The sequence below is a fragment of the Myotis myotis genome, unplaced genomic scaffold, assembly GCF_014108235.1.
Source record: "Myotis myotis isolate mMyoMyo1 unplaced genomic scaffold, mMyoMyo1.p scaffold_m19_p_5, whole genome shotgun sequence".
In the NCBI taxonomy this organism is placed as follows: domain Eukaryota; kingdom Metazoa; phylum Chordata; class Mammalia; order Chiroptera; family Vespertilionidae; genus Myotis; species Myotis myotis.
In genome coordinates, this window is record NW_023416357.1 from 91,069,660 (window position 1) to 91,091,605 (window position 21,946).

Consider the following 21,946-nt stretch of genomic DNA (forward strand, 5'->3'; position numbering starts at 1 on the left):
CAGCCTGGCCTCTCCTGGGCATCTCCAAGCCCACCACAAGTAACAGCCATCTGCAGATTGCTTTGTAGCTCATACCCAGAGGCCCCAGGCAGGGCTCAGGCAGTGGCTGACTTTGGCCTGCACGTCAGGCCTGAGCCTTTGCACCCAATGGACAACTTCAGACCACATCAAAGCACCAACCAACCACCTCCACAACAGTCACACTCAAGAAGCAGACTCAGCGGGCACCAGAGACTCACCGAAGTAAGTCCTGTTCCATGGGATGGGCCCCTGAACAGCTTTTCCTTAATGGTGGTTGCAGCTAGTCCTTGCAGCTGACTGGCCTGGGGATAAATCCCTCCCACTGATGTACCAATAGCAATCAAGGCTCAACTATAACAGGAGGGTGCACACGGCCCACAAGGTGGGGTCTTGAGGGGACACACCTGGAGAGCCCAGCTCAGGCGAACAGGGAGGCTGCACCACTGGACCCTACAGAACACCTACTACATTAGACCACTCTACCAAGCCTAAGAGATACGGCAGCTCTACCTAATACTTAGAAACAAACACAGGGAGGCTGCCAAAGTGAGGAGACAGAGAAACACGTCCCAAATGAACGAACAGAACAAAACTCCAGAAAAAGAACTAAACAAAATGGAAACAATCTCCTATATGCAGAGTTCAAAACACTGGTTATAAGAATGCTCAATGAACTCAGTGAGAACTTCAACAGCATAACAAAGGACATGGAAACCATAAAAAAGAACCAGTCCGAAATAAAGGATACACAAGCTGAAATGAAGAATAATTTACAGGGAATCAACATAGAGTAGATAAATCCAAGAATCAAATCAGCAATATGGAATGTAAGGAAGCAAAAAACACCCAATTAGGAAAGCAAAAAGAAACAAAAAATGAGGATAGTGTAAAGGAGCCTCTGGGACAACTTCAAGCGTACCAACATTCACATTATGGGGGTGCCAGGAGAAGAAAGAGAGCAAGAAATGGAAAACGTACTTGAAAAAATAATGACAGAAAACTTCCCTAACCAGGTGAAGGAAACAGACATGCAAGTAGAGGAAGTGCAGAGTCTCAAACAAGATGAACCCAAAGAGGCCCACACCAAGATACATCATAATTAAAATGCAAAAGGTTAAAGACAGAAAAAAATCTTGAAAGCAGCAAGAAAATAACAGTTAGTTACCTATAAGGGAGTTTCCATAAAATTGTCAGCTCTTTTCTCAACAGAAACTTTGTAGGCCAGAAGGGACTGGCAAGAAATAGTCAAAGTGATGAAAAGCAAGGACCTACAATCAAGATTACTCTACCCAGCAAAGTTATCACAGAGAATCAAAGAACATATAAACCTTCCCAAGGCCCTGGCCAGTGTTTCAAAGTGGTTAGAGTAACGGCCCGCACACCAAAAGGTCTCGGATTCGATTCTTGGTCAAGGGCATGTACCTGAGTTGCAGGTTTGATCCCTGGCCCCAGTTGGGAGTGCAGGAAGCAACCAATCAATGTGTCTCTTTCACATCGATATTTCTCTCTCTCTCTCTCTCTCTCTCTCTCTCTCTCTCTCTCTCTCTCTCACACACACACACACACACACACACACATGAAATGTTAAAGGGTCTTCTTTAAGAAGAGAAGAAAATATATAAAAAATAAAATGGCAATATATACAATTGAATCTAAGAAACAAAATGAACAAGCAGAACTCAAAGATACCAGTTCTCATAGATATAGTGAGCATTCTGACAATTACCAGATGGGAGGGGGGTTGGGGAATGGGTAAAAAAGGTGAAAGGATTAACTGAAAGTTAAAGAATAGTCAAAGACATGCAAACTACAGCATTGGGAATATATAGTCAATATTCTAATAACTATGTATAGTGTCAGATGGGCATGAACTATATCAAGATGATTATTTAGTAACTTACATGATCTCTAGTCACTGAAGTACATCTGAAACTAATATAATAGTGCATGTAATTAAAAAAGAAAAATAGCCTGGCTGGTATAGCTCAGTGGTTGAGCAATGACCTGGTCAGGGCACATGCTGGAGTTGCAGGCCCGATCCCCAGTATGGGGCATGCAGAAGGCAGCTGATCAATAATTCTCTCTCATCACTGATGTCTCTCTCTCTCTCCCTCTCCCTTCCTCTCTCTGAAATGAATAAAAGTATTTTTTTAATGGAAAGAAAGAGAAAACAAAAATACTACTAGAAGAAAACAGAGGCTAATTGCTCTATAACCTTGGAATGCAAAAGGCCCTTCTAACTGACTAATAAATTTGATTACATAGAAATCAAATAACTTTTTTTTGACAGTAACATACAATAGATAAACCTGGAAGACAAATGACAAACTCCAAATATTTTCAATTCGTATCACAAGTAAATATAGAAAGATCTCCTAGAAATTGATGAAAACAACAACAACCAACAACCCAGTTTAAAAACAGGCAAAGGTAAACAGAGTTCACAGAAAAAGAAATAAAACAATTCTTAAATATAAGAAGAGGGGCTCAAGGTCACTCACTTCAGAAACCTATCATACTGGCAGAAATCCAAAGTTTGAAAATCTTCTGTTAGTGAAGCTATTTGGAAAACGGGGACTTACATGCTGTTGGTATAACTATACCGAGAACTGGACAATAATTATCAAAATCAGATATGCAGGGGGCAGATCAGGAGCCAGGTGGAGGGGGTCCATGGGGAAACGGGGACATCTGGAATACTTTCAACAATAAAGATAATTTCTTTAAAAAACACATATGCACGTACTTGACCCAGCAAATTCAATTCTGGGAACTTATTTTACAGATATGTGCAAGCAATGCTACCACTCATTACAGCAATGCTTATCTCTGCAGAAGAATGAAAATGAAGCAGATAGCTATCCCAGGGGACCGAATAAATTATTATGTATTATACATACAATGCCAACCATACAATAGAGTATTATGTACCTGGAGGAACAAAAAAGAACAAAGAATGCAGTGTCCAAATACAAAAGATCTCCAGGTCTATGTTATGTGAAAAAGCAAGATGTACAACAGTGTGTACGAAATGCTTTTGTGAAAAAAGAGGGGAATAATACAAATTTCTATTTCTATTTGGTTGAGTTTGCATTAAAAAACTCTACTCCTCTGTATGTTATTTTAGAACCACATGAATGTATAATCTCTCTGTGTTAGACTGCATTACTGGTCCCAATTCTTCACCATCCCTGCATCTACACCCTGGCTATGGCCTCACTGTGGGTGGACTGTACCTTCCCACCCCTTGACATGGCTTGGCCATGTGACTTGCTTTGATCAATATATGGGTGGGATAAATGGTATGCCAGTGGCTTGGCAGAAATCAAAACATACTATAAAGCCACAGTAATAAAGTCATTATGGTGTTGCTATAGTAATTCATAAATTATACAATGGACCAAAATAGAGAATGCCGAATTAGATCCCAGGATATATGAGAAGTTAACATTAAACAGAGCTGAGTTCAATTCAGTGGAAAAAAGATAGCCTAAAGAAATAAGAAAAAGTTCAAACAAACTTTACACCTAAAGGCACTAGGAAAAGAACAATTGAAGCCCAAAGTTAGAAGAAAGGAAATAATGTAGATCAGATCCAAAATAAATGCAAGAGTCACTAGAAAGGCAATAGGAAATCAATGAAACTGACAGCTGGTCCTTTGAAGACATAAAATTGACAAACCTTTAGCTAGACTAACCAAGAAATATAGAGAGAGTTCTTGCCCTAACCGGTTTTGCTCAGTGGATAGAGCATCGGCCTGCGGACTAAAGGGTCCCAAGTTCAATTCCAGTCAAGGGCATGTACCTTGGTTGTGGGCACATCCCCAGTGTGGGGTGTGCAGGAGGCAGCTGATCGATGTTTCTAACTCTCTATTCCTCTCTATAAAAAAATCAATAAAACATATTCTTTTTAAAGAGAGAGTTCTCAAATAAAATTAAAAATGAAAGAACTGTCCTAGCTGGTTTGTTCAGTAATTAGAGCATCATCCTGCGGACTGAAGGGTCACAGGTTCGATTCTGGTCAAGGGCACATACCTCAGTTGCAGGCCTCGTACCTGGCCTGGTCCGGGTACATATGGGAAGCAACCATTGATGTGTCTCTCTCACATCCATGTTTCTCTCTCTCTCTGTCTCTCCACTCCCATTCTCTAAAAAATCAATGGAAGACCAAGCTAGGTGGCTTGGTTGGTTAATGCATCATCCCATACACTCAAAGATTCTGAGTTCAGTTCCTGGTCAGGGTACATACCCGAGTTGCTGGTCCAATTCCCAGTCAGGCAGAGACAACCAATCAATGTTTCTCTTTCTGTCTCTCTAAAATCACTGAAACATATCCTTGGGTAAGGATTTCAAAAAATAATAATATGCCTTAAAATTATTTACAGTTCTAGTCAGATAATTTCACTTCTAGGAATTATCTAAGGGAAATATGCAGATGCTCAAAAAGATATATCTACTGCCCTAGCCGGTGTGGCTCAGTGAATAGAGCGTTGGCCTGTGGACTGAAGGGTCCTGGGTTGGATTCTGGTCAAGGGCACATGCCCAGGTTTCGGGCTCAATCCCCAGTAGGGGGCATTCAGGAGGCAGTCAATCAATGATTCTCTTTCATCATTGATGTTTCTCTCTCTTTCTCCCTCTCAGAAATCAATAAAAAAAAATATTTTTAAATTTATATTTATTTTAAAAAATATACACTTATTGATTTCAGAGAGGGAGGGAGAGGGAGAGAGAGATAGAAATATCAATGATGAGAAAGAATCATTGATCGGTTGCCTCCTGCACGTCCCCTACTGGGGAATGAGCCCGCAACCCGGGCATGTGCCCTTGGCCGGAATCAAACCGGGGACCCTTCAGTCCACAGGCCAACACTCTATCCACTGAACCAAACCGGCTAGGGCAATAAAAAAATATTTTCAATAAAGAGATATATCTACTAAGAAATTTACTATGGTATTATTTGTTAGCGTGATAGAAAACAAATCAAAATCCTAGAACAATGGTATATGTATTTAAGGAGATATTATAAATGAATAAAAATGTGTAAAAATAAAAAAAAAATCAATGGGAAAAATAACCACAAGTGAGGATTAAGGAAAGGAAAGGAAAGGAAAGGAAAGGAAAGGAAAGGAAAGGAAAGGAAAGGAAAGGAAAGGAAGGAGAAAGAAAGAAAGAAGTTACACTGATAGAAATACAAAAAATTATAAGAAATTACTACAATCCCATTTACAAATTAATCAGAAAGAATAATATACCTTAGAATAAATTTAACTAAGGAGGTGAAAACCCTATATACTGAAAACTCTAAGACACTGATTAAAGAAATGGAATGAGACATAAATAAATGAAAAGATATCTCTTGCTCATGGATTAGAAGAATTAATATTGTTAAACTATCCATACTACCCAAACCAATCTACATATTCAACACAGCCCCTACCAAAACTCCAATTGCATTTTCCACAGAACTAGAATAATTCTAAAATTTGTTAGAACCACAAAAGACAAAGAATAGCCAAAGCAATCTTGAGAAAGAACAAAGCTGGAGTCACACTATCTGATTTCAAACTATACTACAAGGCCTTAGTAATCAAAACACAATGGTACTGTCATAAAAGTAGACACATAGATTAATGGAACAGAACTAAATCCACACCCAAATGGTCAATTAATTTATGACAAAGGAGGCAAGAAAATACAATGGAGTAAAGACAGTCTCTTCAATAAATGGTGTTGAGAAAACTGGACAGATATATGCAAAAGAATGAAATTTGATCACTTTCTTACATCATATACAAGGATAAACTCAAAATGGATTAAAGACTTAAATTTAAGACCTAAAACCATAAAACTCCTAGAAGAAAATATAAACAGCAAACTCTTTAACATAAGTCTTAGCAATATTTTTTTGGATATGTCTCTTCAGAGAAGCAAAAGAAAAAATAAACAAATATGACAACACCAAAATAAAAAGTTTTTTCACAGCGAAGGAAACCATCATCAAAACAATATTACAACCTACTGAAGGAAGAAGATATTGGCTAATAATATATTAGATAAGGGATTACCAATCTGATTAAAAACTGGGCAGAGGACCTGAATAGACATTCTCCAAAGAGGACACAGAGATGGCTCATAGACACATGAAAGGAAGCTCAACATCACTAATCATCAGGGAAATGCAAATTAAAACCACAATGAAATATCACCTGCCACCTGTCAGATGGCTATCATCAATAAATCAACAACAAGTGTTGGCAAGCCTGTGGAGAAAAGGGAACCCTCCTGCACTGTTGGTGGGATTGTAAAATGTTGCAACCACAATGGAAACCAGTATGGCAGTGCCTCAAAAAATTAAAAATAAAACCACCATAGAACCCAGTAATTTCACTTGTGGGTATTTATATAAAGAAATCCAAAACACTACTTCAAAAAGATATATGCACTCCTATGTTCACTGCGGCATTATTTACAATAGCCAAGATATGAAAGCAACCTAAGTGTCCATCAAAAGATGAAAGGATAGCCTGGCCAGTGTGGCTTGGTGGTTGAGCATCAACTTATGAACCAGGAGCTCACAGTTCGATTTCTGGTCAGGGCACATGCCCGGATTGCAACTCAATCCCCAGTAGAGGTTGTGTAGGAGGCAGTCAATCTATGATACTCTCTCATCATTGATGTTTCTCTCTCTCTCCCTCTCCCTTCCTCTCTGAAATCAATAACACTATATCTTTTTAAATATATGAATGGATAAAGAAGATAAAGAGAACCAGTGGTTGCCGCATGGGAGGGGTATTCAGAGAGTTGAGTGAAAAAGAAGGGATTAAGAAATACAAATTACTAGTTATAAAATAGTCACAGGGATATAAAGCACAGCATAAGGAATATAGTCAATATTTAAGAACCATGTAATGGTGTCAGATAGATGGGTACTACACTTATCAGGGGGATCACTTCATTAGCTAAATGTCTAATCACCATGTTGTACATCCAAAACTAATATAATATTGTATGTTGACTGTAATTGAAAATTTTAAATTTTTTAAAAATAAGTGTGTCCTAAAAGGCTAAAACATCTGAAATAAAATTAACACTAAGAAATGTACTTCTGCTTTGCTATATTTATGCTGGTGTTTATAGATTTACTTTCTGAATGAACATGTCATTATTGATCCAAAACGAAAGTAAATGTGGAAGAACATTAATCATTAAAATCTATTCACCGTCAGTCATTAAAGTAATTTGATATAATCTAATCTGTTCACCGTCAGTCATTAAAGTAATTTGATATATGCCAGATTGAAGTTTCCTTTAGTGGTCAATAAACCAAGAACGATTGATTAATTAGTATAGGAATGCTTTGTCTTTGCATATAGTTCAAGGCATTTTCTTTTCGTGTGTTTAATTAGCAGATAACTGAGGAAAAATTAGGGTTTGTACAGCCATGGCATAACATTTTAGGGCTAGTACCTTGAAGTATAATTATGTTCTTTCTGCCGAAACCGGTTTGGCTCAGTGGATAGAGCGTCGGCCTGCGGACTGAAAGGTCCCAGGTTCGATTCCGGTCAAGGGCATGTACCTGGGTTGCGGGCACATCCCCGGTGGGGGATGTGCAGGAGGCGGCTGATCGATATTTCTCTCTCATCGATGTTTCTGACTCTCTATCTCTCTCCCTTCCTCTCTGTAAAAAATCAATAAAATATATTAAAAAAAAAAATTATGTTCTTTCACAAAATGTTCTGTGGAACTGCTATCAGATGGAATTTTTTTAAAAATATATTTTTGTTGATTTCAGAGAGAAAGGGAGAGGGAGAGAGATAGATAGAAACATCAATGATGAGAGAATCACTGATCGGCTGCCTCCTGCATGCCCCCTACTGGGGATCGAGCCCACAACTCGGCATGTGCCCTTGACCGGAATTGAACAGGGGACACTTCAGTCTGACCCGACACTCTATCCACTGAGCCAAACCAGGTAGGGCTGGAATTTTTTGTTGAACGAATCCTCCAACAAAAGAAAGTATATATATATGTATTCATGAGCTCATATAATGGGCAAAGAGACCTGGAGCAAAGCCATGCAGGACTAGCCATGAAGAGTAACATGAATGATGTGTACTTGAGCTAAAGATGTACACTTCCTCTAGAGTTACTTAGAACCTCACTCCTCTGCTTAATTTACATGTTTATAATTAGAAAATCTGTGAGTGGATAAAAACACTGTGATGCACATCTAGACAATGGAATATTATTAGTGCTAAAGAGAAATTAGCTATGAAAAGGCATGGAAGAACCTATGAGGCATGTTACTAAATGAAAGAAGCAAATACAAAAAGGCTACATCCTCTTTAATTTCAACTATATCACATTCTGGAAAAGTCAAAACTATGGAGACAGTAAAAAGATCAGTGGTTAAGAGGGGTTAGGAGGAGAGAGGGATGAATAAACAGAGCACAGTGGATTTTTAGGGCAGTGAACCCACTCAGTATAATACCACAAGATGGCCATATGTCATAATACATTTGTCCAAACCCAGAGAATATACAACACCAAGAGTGAACCCTAAGGTAAAGTATGAACTTTGGTTGATAATGATATGTCAATGTAGGTTCACTGATTGTAACAAGTGTACCATTCTGGTGGGGGATATCCATAGTTGGAAAGGTTGTACATGTATGAACAGGGGATATACAGAAACTCTCTGTACTTTTCTCTCAATATTGCCATAAACCTAAAACTGCTTAAAAAAAAAAAAGTCCATTTAAAAGAATTTAAATTTAAAAAAAAAGAAGGCAAATGAAAGGTATTTTCAGATAAACCCAAACTAGGAGAATTCATCATCAGCAGACGTGCACTACAAGAATCCTAAGAGAAGTTCTCCAAGCTGAAGGGAAATGATACTATGGGAAACCCAGATACCCAGGAAGGAATAAACCAGAAATAGTAAGAACGGAGATAAATATAAAAGGCTATCTTTTTACCCTCTTTAATGTCTTTAAAATACACTTGGCTTTTTAAAGCAAAAATCCAATAGTGTGTTGTGGAATCCTTAGCATCTGTAAATGTAGCAATAGCTAATACAATTGCAGCATAAAGTTTGAGGAAGGTAAATGAAATTATAAGGTGTGAGGTTGTTACATTTTACCTGAAGTGGTACAATATTAACTAAGTAGACTGAAAAGTTCAGCATGTATATCCTGAGCCCTAAAGAAACCACCAAAACATAATGCAAGAAACTGTGGGGACAATGCAAGGGCTCCATGTCTTCACAGCAGGTGGGCTACATGAACATATGCATTTGTCTAAACTGCTGGAACTGTGCGCTTAAGATCTGTGCATGTCATCGTATGTAATTTTTACCTAAATTTTTTTAAAAAGTGCTTTCTTAAAAAAATAGCACCTGGCTCAGTGTAGTTATTCAATTAATGTTAGTTACTACTGTTAGTATTCTGTTAATAGGCTATCGGTTTAAGAAATACTGTTCTTTGAACATCTTTCCTTCTTACTGTAGGGCAGTGGTGTGACCCCCAACCGTAAAATTATTTTCATTGCTACTTCATAACTGTAATGTTGCTACTGTTATGAATCATAATGTAAATATCTGATATGCAGGATGGTCTTAGGCGACCCCTGTGAAAAGGTTGTTCAACCGCCAAAGGGGTCGCAACTCACAGGTTGAGAACCGCTGCTGTATGGCTTATTTATTTAGCACAAGCTTGTCCTTCTGCCTGAAACATTCCCATCTCCCACTCTTCCCCTGGAAGATGCCTATCCACCCCTCATTCTTCACCTCCATGGCACTTCCTCTGGAAAGCCTTGCCAGACATTATCTCACCGACGGCCAAATTAAGATATCCTGTCACTTGCCCCCATGGCACCCTGGACTTACTACTGGAATTAAGTTGTGCTTATCTGCCAATGAGACTGTAAGATCGTAAGGACGCTGGCTTGGTTTCACTCACTGCTGAACTCTCTATACTCAGCGCAGTGCCTGGGCCCCAGGTGCTGGTGGCAAAAAGCAGAGACAAAAGGCTCCAAGACCCGTTTTCTTCCTGACGTACCGTTTCGCTCTCTCCAGGTCATCATTTGCTTGCTCCAGCTCTCGGATATATTTCTGCAGCTGATCTTTAATTGCCTTTGTCTGGGCTAGGTCATCCTCTAAGGCGGAGATCTGCCGGTAGCCTTCAGAATGCTGCGTCTCAAACTTCTCCTGAATGACAAAATCAACACTGAATGAATGATTTCAGACTTCTGATAAGCTCTGTTTATCTCCCCCTTCCCTGTCACCTCCTTAAAATACTGAAGGCTAATCCTGGAATGCATGCACTCCTCTTGTACTGGTAGTACATACATGTGTGTTTTTTAAATGTTTTTATTGATTTCAGAGAGGGGAAGGGACAGGGATAGAAACATCAATGATGACAGAAAATCACTGACTAGTCAACTCCTGCATGTTCCACACCAGGGATCGAGCCCACAACCTGGGCAAGGCATATGCCCCAATCAAACAGTAACCTCCTGGTTCACAGGTTGACGCTCAACCACTGAGCCACACCAGCAGGGCAGACACATGTTGTTTTTAGCCACTGAGCATCCATTCCCCCACTCTCCACAACCTGCCAGGACCCTGATTTCTTTAGGGGGTTTATCTCTCCATTACTACAGGATCTTCATGGGACTATCCTCCCATCACAATTACTGAAGAAGCGTCAGCCTTCCTCTCCCACCCTCCCGCCACAGCCAGGGACAAGCCTCACTGCAGTCCAAAGGCCCTTTCCCCAGATGTGAACTGCTAAGCAAGTGACAGAAGAGAGCAGAAACAGGGGGCTGTCCTGCCCTGAGTGCTTCCTGCCTCCCAGGCCCTGAGCATCTGGTACCTTGCCCCCTCCCAAACCTGATCTTTGCAGCCTCTAGGTATCAAGAAGTAATCAGCTCTAACTGGCTTGGCTCAGTGGATAGAGCGTCAGCCTGTGAACTGGGTTCTATTGCGGTCAAGGACACATGCCCACGTTGTGGGCTCGATCCCCAGTAGGGGATGTGTCGGAGGCAGCCAATCAATGATTCTCTCTCATCACTGATGTTTCTCTCTCTCGCCCCCTCTTCCTTCCTCTCTGAAATCAATAAAAATATTTTGAAAAAAAGAAAGAAGCAATCATTTTGCTCAAGGTGTCCACAGACATAGAAAGCCACATAAACCCCCCACACCTATTCTGCAAGGACAATATGAATCCATGTCACGTGATTCCTGGATCACAAAGAGAACATCAGGGATCACAATGACTTTGGTAGCATGTACCACACAATAAGAGCAGGACATCATGTACTCAGTTTGACAAATGTTCTGACTTTGTGATACAGGACACTTCCCCTGCAGCATGGGGGAGTCAGAAGAAACTTCTGGACCTGTGGGAGAGGGAAGGAAGGAAGGAAGGAAGGAAGGAAGGAAGGAAGGAAGGAAGGAAGGAAGGAAGGAAGGAAGGAAGGAAGCAGGGAAGGAAGGAAGGAAGAAAGGGAGGGAGGGAGGAAAGGAACAAAGAGAGGGGAAAAAACCTGTTATGAAAGATGAGAGGAAGCTTAGTGCTTTCCAAGGCAAGGAATAGCCCGGATGACTTCTCAATGATCTATTGTTGCCCAACTGTAGAAGCTAACATTTATCATTTACTCTGTGGCAGCCTCTGGCTCAGGAGACCAATTACATTGCCTCATGTAATGCCATTTCCGAGATGTGGAGACTGAGGCTCAGTTACAGAATTAGCCCAAAGTCAACTGGTAACAAAAGATGGAGCCAAGATCCAACCTGGGCCACCTGGGCCCATGCTCATAAAACAACTATGTCAGTGGTTCTCAACCTTGGCTGCACATTAGAATCGCCTGGGAATCTTTTTAAAATTCTGATTTCTGGGCCCCACCCCATAACAAAGAAACAGAATTTCCAGAGGATGAGGCCCAGAAATCAGGATTTTAAAAAGATTCCCAGGTGATTCTAATGTGCAGCCAAGGTTGAGAACCACTGAACTATGCCAAACTGCCCTCACCATCTCAATCCAGGTGGTACAGGTATTAATCTCTCTCCCTCTTTCTTTCCTTCTTTTCTCTCCCACCCTCCCTTCCTCTTTACCAAATATCCTTACTACCTTTCCTTCATCCACACACGAAAGAAAACACTCACTTCCCACATGAAAGGCCCAAGGCTTAGAAAGTTAAAGAAAAAAAAAAAAAACCACTAAAAATAGGCAACTCCTTTCTTTTCTTTACACCCAGCCGAGTAAACAAAGCTGTTGCTAGAATGACGTAATGGTGCCTAGGCCGGGAGGCGTGGAGAGCCACTGTGAAGAGCAACGCCCACAGAACAAGCAGATTATTTACAGGGGGAGGACAGGGAGGGCCTTTCACATGCTCAGCCTGCTGGGTCCCCTCTGATACTCCGTTTCCTGGCCATGAGCAGAGAAAGTGTCTCCACTGAGGCAAGCAGAGGCAGACCAGACCCTGTGCACAGCAAGTTCTGAGGCGTGGCTCTGATGGCCTCACACCCTTTAGGTGGGTGCACCTCTAGATAAAATAAGAGGGTGCAGGATCCTAGGTTATTAACCTAAATTCAAATTCAGAGGATGCAGTTAATGAGCTTCTCCACCAGCACAGAGATTCAAAAGAAGTCCTTTGAACTCGGGGACATGAAAAACTATTGCTGAAAAGTTGCGCTTTCATTTGGGGCTAATTATAATGAGCTGTCAGCTGATGGAGGCATCAATAGATGCTCTGTTTGATCCTTTACAGGCTTTTTTATTCGACTTGTGATGAATGAGCCAGTTGTCAAGAAGTCTGATTCAGTTGACTACATTCCTCTTAGGTGACAAACATGGGCTGGTGACACTTTATTCCAAGGTATTTCTATTTCTTCCCCTGCTCTATACACTGAGTCTCACAGATCTGCCGTGTACTTGTATTGGTGGTCTGCAGGTACAAGAGCTCAGCTCTGAAGCCGTTAATTACTTAGTATAACTTGATATTTATTCAGCATCCATGGAGGGCCTCCTTCCCCCTCCAAAATATCAGCCATATCACTGATCTTCCTTCCATAGTTTTCCATCCCAAGAATCCCCTTCAATTTAAGGACTGTTTCCTTGGTGCAGGGGTCAAATACTAATGCCTGCAGGGGCCAAGCTGTTAATAAAATGAGTGAAGTGGGCCAGGTGTAGGAATAAAGAAAGTGGCACTTATCCCTCAGTCGAAGGTGGTGGTGGGGGCAGCAGTGGGGACCGGGGTGAACTGCAGAATGCTTGCTCTAAGCAACCAGTACTCGGCTTTTTGCTGGTGTGAAAGAAAGCAGGCCTGGTGTAGCCAGATCTACCAATGCTCAAAGGAAATCGGAATTTCAGGTTTTTATAGCCTCATAACTTTGAATGTTGACAAGATATAAATTTTACTATCAAAAGAATAAACTGTGAACAAACACTGAACTCTCGCATGCTTAAGTATTTAAAGGGAAGTGTATAGTATAAATGTTTGCAGTTCACTCTGAAATGCATCAAAACGTAAGACAGACTGATGGGTGGATATGTAATGAAAAGTATGGCAAAGGTTACTGGTAGAGCTTGGGTGGTGGATATACAGGTGTTTACTGGAAAACTTGTTCAACCTGCTGTGTGCTTCAAAATCTTCATGATAAAATGTTGAATAAAAACCACTAAAGGCCCTGACCGGTTTGGCTCAGTGGATAGAGCGTCGGCCTGCGGACTCAAGGGTCCCAGGTTCGATTCCGGTCAAGGGCATGTACCTTGGTTGTGGGCACATCTCTGGTGGGGAGTGTGCAGGAGGCAGCTAATCAATGTTTCTCTTTCATCGATGTTTCTGGCTCTCTATCCTTCTCCCTTCCTCTCTGTAAAATATCAATAAAATATATTTAAAAAAAAAACAAAAAACACTAAAGGCTAACAAACAGCATCTATGGGCCAGACTGATCTGCAAATGGCCACTTTGGGCTCTGTGGTCTACAGCATAAAAGCTTGGACTCGCTGCTCAGCTTCCAAGGTCTTTGGGGTATTCCCTCTGTCCCTCCCCATGTCTCAAATCCCCAATTCATTTTGTTATTGTTGTTAATCCTCATCAAGGATATTCTTTTCCATTGATTTTTTTAGAGAGAGTGGAACGGAGAGAGGGAGAGAGAGAGACAGGGAAAGGGGAAAGGAGGAGGGGAGGCAGGAAGAGAGAAAGGAGAGAGAGAAACACGGATATGAGACACATCGATTGGTTGCCTCCTGCATGTGCCCCGTCCAGTGCCGGGGATTGAACCTGCAACCCAGGCATGTACCCTTGACCAGAAATCGAACTCTTAACCCTTTGGTTCATAGGCTGACATTCTAATCACTGAGCAACACTAGCCAAGGACCCAATCCATTTTTTGGTCTCACTTTTTTCCCATGTACCAATAAAGCCACTGTGCTAGGCTGCATATCTGGCGCTTTGGCCAGACGGGTCATGCTGTGCTGTCTGTTTCTAAAACACATAGATAGGAAGGTACTGACATCAGGCCAGGTCCTGAGATATGGTCTCATGGCCCCTTCCCAGCACGCAGGCCTTCTCATAAGGCCAGGAAGTCTCATTCCAAATTTGGGAGACAAAGGACTGGAAAAGGTATAAATAAATAGAGTTTCCTCCATATTGGGGGGCCCAGAATTTAAAAGACACATTTTTCTCTGGGCCTCCACAAAATTTAATAATAAAATGTAACTCCTGTAGTCTGCGCTGCAGTTCAGCCTCTGCTTCAGCAGGGTGCTGTAACTGTAGTCAGCTGGCCAGCTTAATAAAGGCTCTTAAATTTAAATTCTGAGTCGGTGGTCTATCTCGCTGAGTGAACCCATAACACCAGGACTCCCAAGGTCCACTTGACACTAATTCTTGTCTGTGTCTGTGGCAGGTCCAGATGAACTCTTTTTTTTCCCTAATATATATTTCTTTATTGATTTCAGAGAGGAATGGAGAAGGAGAGATAGAAACATCAATGATGAGAAGAGAACCACTGACCGGCTGCCTCCTGCACACCACCAAATGGGGATCAAGCCTGCAATCCAGGCATGTGCCCGTGGCTGGAATCGAACCTGGGACCCTTCAGTCCGCAGGCTGACGCTCTATCCACTAAGCCAAGTCGGCTAGGGCCAGATGAACTCTTTTTTTAAAAAAAATATATTTTATTGATTTTTTACTGAGAGGAAGGGAGAGAGATAGAGAGTTAGAAACATCGATGAGAGAGAAACACAGATCAGCTGCCTCCTGCACATCTCCTACTGGGGATGTGCCCGCAACCCAGGTACATGCCCTTGACCGGAATCGAGCCTGGGACCCTTGAGTCCGCAGGCCGACGCTCTATCCACTGAGCCAAACCGGTTTCGGCTAGATGAACTCTTTATCAATCTGTGGGCACCAAGCTACTGACCACACACACACACACACACACACACACACACACACACACACACACACACCCCCATCCTCAAACACCAGCTCAAGTCCCTCCCAGATGGCCTCCATGAAGTTATCTCCAACCCATGCAGATCTTTCTCTCTCAGGAGGATTTCATGCACATACTATGAACGGTAACTAAGCATCTTTTCCTTAGGTGCTTCCTGGTGTTAGGTTTGTCTTCCCCAAGAAGCTTCCAGAGGGCAAGTAGCACATTTCCCTCCATCACACCTAACACTGCAGGACCTTGACTCGTTCCCACAGCAGCTCATCAAAATTTACACAGGGAGCTTTATTAAGAAAAAATAAATAAAAAGATAGGCAGACTTGCCAGGGCCCCACCCAGACTTAGAACAGGAATCTCAGGGCAGGGGTGGGTTCAGGCCTGTCTGATGTTTACCAAGCTGGCCAGGTGATTTGCCTGGCAGTGAGGGTGGAGAACCACAGTCTCCAGGCACAGTGTTATCCTTAGTGATCACGTGCTAAACCATATAGAATGTCCAGAAGGCAGTCTTTACCCTTTAGAACAGTGTTTCTCCAGATACTTAGCAAGGTCTGGAGATATTTTTGGCCTCCATACCTGGTGGAGGGAGTGCTACTAGTATCTAGTGGTTGGAGACCAGATTCTGATAAACATCCTATAATGCAAAACTTAGCCCTCACAACAGAGAATTATCTGGCTTCCAAGGTCAACAGTGCCCAGGTCTGGGAACCTGCTCTAGACGGGCACTATCAAACAGAACGTTCTGTGATGATGGAAACATTGTACAACCCCTCTGTCCAATCATCAGACCCACTAGAGACATGTGCCTACTGAGCACTTGAAATGTAGCTAGTGTAACTGAGGAATTAAATTTTTATTGATTTTGTTTTAATTAATGTAAATGTCAATAGCCACTATGCCCAGGGGCTACCATACTGGAAAGCACAACCCTGGACCTTATAATACAACTAGAGGCCCGGTGCATCAAAGTTGTGCACAGGTAGGGTCCCTAGGCCTGGCTGGCGATCAGGGCAGATCCGGGCCTTCCTTCTGGCTGCCGGCCAGGGCCTTCCTTCATTCCACACCACCACCAGGTGGTCAGTGCACATATATATATATATGATATATATATATGATCAGCAAGTCTAGCAACCCTCAATACTCTAAAACTATCTACTTTTCACATGCCTAATGAGATTATTACAGACAATCAAAGAATGGCCCTGGGGACATGTGTGTGACTTGCTTCTCACAGAGCTCCTAGAACATAAAGTGTTCACCACCACATCCACTCAGCAGGCCTGGAGGTGGGAGTGCGCCCAGGGCCACGGCCCTTGCTCTGCAGGGCTCTCTTTCCCAGGCACACTCGCCACCCTGGAAGCGTTTCCTCTCACCCCCTCACCTTGATGGTTTCTAGCTCCACGCGAAGGCGGTTATTTTCTGACAGGAGGTCCCTGTTCCTGGTTTCAATTTGTTGTAGCTGTGTCTCCAATTCAGCTTCATATTCTCGGCTTCCCTCCTGGAATTCTCGGAGCTCCTCTTGTGTGTTCTCTGCCCTAAAGCAGAATTCCCAGATGTCAGATAATAATATACTGAGCACTTACATGTTGCCAAGTCTTATACATAGGTCAGCTCTTTATTCAACCACCTTTTGAGGCAGAAACCATCATTTTCCTCATTTTACAGATGAAAAGATGAGGTTCAGACAAGATGAGTGCTTTGTCTCAAGGTCACATAAGAAGCCAGAAACAGAGCTTACATCTGAGTCCAGGCATGCCTGATGCCAAAGCCATTTCTTAACCAATTCACTCTTCACTCATTCATCCAACATATATTTTTGAGCCCAACATGTAGTAAACATAATTTCAATTGTGAATTCTCTGCAGATTTATTTATAAGTGGAAATTGGTCATAATACAAATGTCATTTATCACACCATTATAATGTGTCCATAAAGAAGATAAAAATCATGCCTATAGAAGAAAACATACAACTTTAACATAGACAATGAAGACATCAAATTTGTTAAAGATTTTTGCTTATCTTGGTCTAGTCAATTGAAATGGAGACTGCAGCCAAGAAATCAAGAGAAGGCTGAGCCTCAAAAGACTTAGGAAAGATCACCAAAGCAAAGATGCCAGTAGAGACCAAGGCTAAGTTCATCCACACCTTCGTATCCCCAATTACTATGCACAGATGTGAACACTTCAGTGAAGGAGGCCGACAGTAAAAAAATTGATTCATGAAATATGTTGAAGAACTCTACAAATACTCTGGACCACCAGAAAGACAAACAAGTTGGTCCCAGAGCAAATTAAGCCTGAAACATCACTGGAGGCAAAAATGACAAAACTGAAGCTACTTTGGACACATCATGAGAAACAGGATTCTTTGGAAAAGACAATAATGCTGAGAAAAATAGAAGACAAATACGAGATGGATTGACTCCATTAAAGAAGCCAGAAGCTTGAGTCTACAAGAGCTGAGTAGGGCCGCTGAAAACAAGACATTGTGGACATCACTCATTTACAGAGTTGCCAGGAGTTGGAACCAACTCAATGGCATGTAGCGCGTGCGCGCGCGCGCACACACACACACACGCACAAACCTCCCAGATATGGGCACTCAAACACTGGTTTCAGGTTTTTTAAATGGCAACAACCCATTTTTCTAGGTTCAGGGAGTTCTTTCCCCCCACATGAAGCACTGACCGGGTATGGCATCTAGGAATTGATAAAACCCTGCCAGAAAAGTAAGATGGGACGTAGCAGTTTACTTAGGACCACAGGCTTTGGAGTTCAAATTCTATCTCTGCTGTGCGACCTGGCCAAGTTATTTGCCTTCATTAAGGATCAGTTTCCTCATTTGTAAAATGGGAAGATCATGTTTGTTGTTGTTTTTTTTCCATGGGGTAGTTTTGAGATTTACTAGTAACTGAGATAATGTATGCTAAGCCTTCACAGTGCTTATCAGATAATATGCCCCCCAAAATGACTGCGGCCATCATTATGGGAAGAAAAAGCAGGGTGAACTCTGGAGAACTGACCTTTGTTTGTAAGTCATAGCCAGATCTTTCCAATAGTTAGCTGCTTCTTCCTCAGAGCTGAAAGTCTTCCCAGAGTCCTCCATTGTGAAAATGAAAGAAGAAGTCACTCTTCTTGTGGCATGGTGTCTAGGAGAGTAAGTTTTAAAATTATTACCCTGGATAAACAGCTGATCTTTATAAGGGGAGGGGGGGGGGTGTCTCCGAACTTTACAATGGATTAAATGATAAAACATTGCCAAACCACTAAAACTAAACTCAGACAAAATATAGCCCACCTGCAGGTTTCATTCCATGGACAGATAAAACCATCAGGATTTGCTGATTAACACATTGGGAAGAGAGGAAATAAAAATATGAAGGTGAGGACACCTCCTGGGGTTCTCGAATAGGCAACTGGGTGCCACCATCACCCCCATCACCACAGATGCAGAATATCAGAAGGAAAATCTTAAGGGCAGGGGATAATGAACCCAGTTTGAGATATTATTAGTTTGACATGCCCACGACACATCTAGATACAACACTGGATCTTAAACTTGGAGGTAAATTCTGGCCTAATGATACAAATTTAAGAGTTATGAGTTTGTATCTGGTTCTTTCTTTTTTCTTGTGACGGAACCACTGGAGAATCTAATGAGGGCTATTTATGGAACTCTGAGGAATGCCAATGTTTGAAAAGGGGGGCAAGGAAAGAAACAGGAATCGGAGGAGGCAGAGGAGAAACAGAGAGCTGTCTTGGAGTAGATGGAAGGGGGGTGGCGGGGGTGCATTCCACAGTATCCATGATGCAACAGAGAAGATGGTAAGATAAGGATTGGAAAATATCCAAGAGACTTAGCAAAATGTTGGTCACTGGTAACGTGAGCAAGAATATTTCAACACAATGGAGGAGGGAGGAGACATACACTGGGTGGAGGAGTCGGTGGGAGGCGAGGAAGAGGAAGTCCATGGGGTTTTGGAGAACTGGGTGTGAGAAGAAAAGGAGACAAAGTAGACCACAGCTAGAGGGGAGTGGCGGCGGCGGCTTTGGCTCTGAGGATCTGGAGATATCCAGAGCAGAGGTTAGGAAATGTTCTATTAACAGTTGTCAGTTTATAGACTCCCTGCTGATTGAGCTTATTTTCTGAATTTATTAAAGGCTCTGAGCTTGTCAAAAGGTCGTTGGAAACCCAAAGTAGATGCCTCCAAAGTCCCTTCCTTCCTTCAAAGGAGCTCACAGTCTGCAGTGTGTGTCCTTGGGGACAAAAGAATGAACGCAACCCCTCACTCTGCAAGGCATAACCAACAAGCTGTATTTCGGGCTAAAAGTACAAATAATTCGGCTAAATATGTCAGTGTTGACACGGATACCATCACCAACTCCTGGATCTCTGGCAGAATTTGAACAATACCTCTATGTGAGCACAGCACTTACTGATAACTCTATACTTGCTAGTAACTGTTTGTACATCTTCTCGCCCTCCTAATTTCTCTTCTTTCCTAATTCAGAGAAAAGTATGCCATGAGACCTCCCACCTACACCCTTCTGAGAACAATTTCTCTGACAACTTGAGCTAAGCAGCGAGGCCAAATGGAGTAGAAAGCTGTTGATTTGTTGATCTTTTCCAGTCCAGCATTCCTTCTTCCATCTTCCTGTAACAGCATCCCAATATTCCCTTGGAGAAATTGACTCTACACTCATTCCATGTGGTTCAGATGAACTTGACATCATCTTCTGCACCTGGGAGAAGGCACATGCCTACTCATGCCTCCAGCATCAGTAACTGGCTTAAGGGTGGGACCTACCCAATGCTGAGGCAATGACAGGGATCAGCCTTACACAAGTTGAATAAGTCATGGTTGGACTGAACCCAAGCTAAGCCAATAATAAGGGTGGGCCTAACTCAAGCTAAACCAGTAAGTGTCCAGACCCACACCTTTTGCAGAGCTATCAAGAAACAAAGTCTCTGGAAGCGTTAACCAACCTTACTGTGGTAATCACTTTGCAATATATACACGCATAAAACCATCATGTGGTACACCTTAAACTTACACAATTTTATATGTCAATTACTAGTATAACCATAAAGTTGGGGCTTGGAGAAATGAACGCTCTTTTTCTACTAGGGTTTGTTAGATGGTAGGAGGTAAGCCCCAATGATCATCTTTCTTTTTTTTTTTTTAATATATATTTTATTGATTTTTTTACAGAGAGGAAGGGAGAGTGATAGAGTGTTAGAAACATCGATGACAGAGAAACATCGATCAGCTGCCTCCCTGCACACCTCCCACTGGGGATATGGCCGCAACCAAGGTACATGCCCTTGACCGGAATCGAACCTGGGACCTTTCAGTCCGCAGGCCGACGCTCTATCCGACACTCTATCCACCGAGCCAAACCGATTAGAGCATGATCATCTTTCTATTGCAAGGGAGGAGACAGCCTGAGAATGAAGCCAAAACATAGGAAAGCAGGACCAAGAGGTAGAGGGATTGGATCCTGATGATATTGTTTGAGCGCCTGGATCCAGCTGTACCTGATTTACTGTTATGAGAGATAATCAACTCCCTTTCTTGGTTGTACCGGTTAGGGCTGGATTTCTGTCACAAGAGAGTGCTACTTAATATATAAAAAAATGATAGGTCGCCGAAACCGGTTTGGCTCAGTGGATAGAGCGTCGGCCTGCGGACTGAAGGGTCCCAGGTTCGATCCCAGTCGGGGGCATGTACCTGGGTTGCGGGCACATCCCCAGGAGGAGATGTGCAGGAGGCAGCTGATCGATGTTTCTTTCTCATCGATGTTTCTAACTCTCTATCTCTCTCCCTTCCTCTCTGTAAAAAATCAATAAAATATATTAAAAAAAATAAATAAAGACAACATCTTAAAAAAAAAAAAGTGATAGGTCTTATTTGCTGAAAGTAAAAAGAATGGAGTACCTAGAGTGTAAATAACAGTAAGTAACATGGCAACAGGAAAGGGTGAACCTAGGTATGGTGCTCCCTGCTCAACCCATAAGCTCTAATGAACCCAGAACACAGCTAATATGCAGTCACCAAACCAATGTCTATAGTGTCCAGAGCACAGAGCCATGCAACTGTAACTGAGCACTGTGTGGCCACTGATGATCTTATTAAGGACAAATGCAAAGCATGGGAGGAAGTCTGTGTAAAGTAGGGTGAGAATGTAAGGAACTAGGAACAATGAATGTATACTGACTTTTCCTGCTGTTTGCAAAAAAGATCATGTCCAAGGTTCAACATATTTAGTCCCTGCCTAGTTCTCTAAGCATTTCCCACCCACCTACCCCTCTTGCTTATGCACCAGCTACACTGCCTTCTTTCTGTTGCTTGAACACACCCAGCTTGCCCTACCTCAGGGCCTTTGCACTTGTTCGCTTTGCCTGGAATGCTTTTCCTTCAGATCTTTTCTCAGCAGGTTTCCTTCTTGCCATTCAGATCTCAGCT

General features: G+C 42.1%; 1 protein-coding gene across 16 annotated transcripts in view; it reads right to left on the bottom strand.

Annotated features, from left to right (window-relative positions):
* Positions 1–21,946, bottom strand: part of NDE1 (nudE neurodevelopment protein 1) — a 39,247-nt gene that overhangs the window by 12,408 nt on the left and 4,893 nt on the right. For 15 of the 16 annotated variants that reach the window (XM_036307827.1, XM_036307835.1, XM_036307823.1 and 12 more), the window contains 3 exons: positions 18,503–18,628; positions 16,859–17,012; positions 10,079–10,227 (listed from right to left, as the gene is read on the bottom strand). In XM_036307827.1, the coding sequence (XP_036163720.1) occupies positions 10,079–10,227; positions 16,859–17,012; positions 18,503–18,585 (386 nt within the window). In that variant the 5' untranslated portion in view covers positions 18,586–18,628. Of the gene's footprint in view, positions 1–10,078; positions 10,228–16,858; positions 17,013–18,502; positions 18,629–18,777; positions 20,620–21,946 lie in introns of those variants that run through there. The other variant, XM_036307822.1, reaches the window with a different exon arrangement.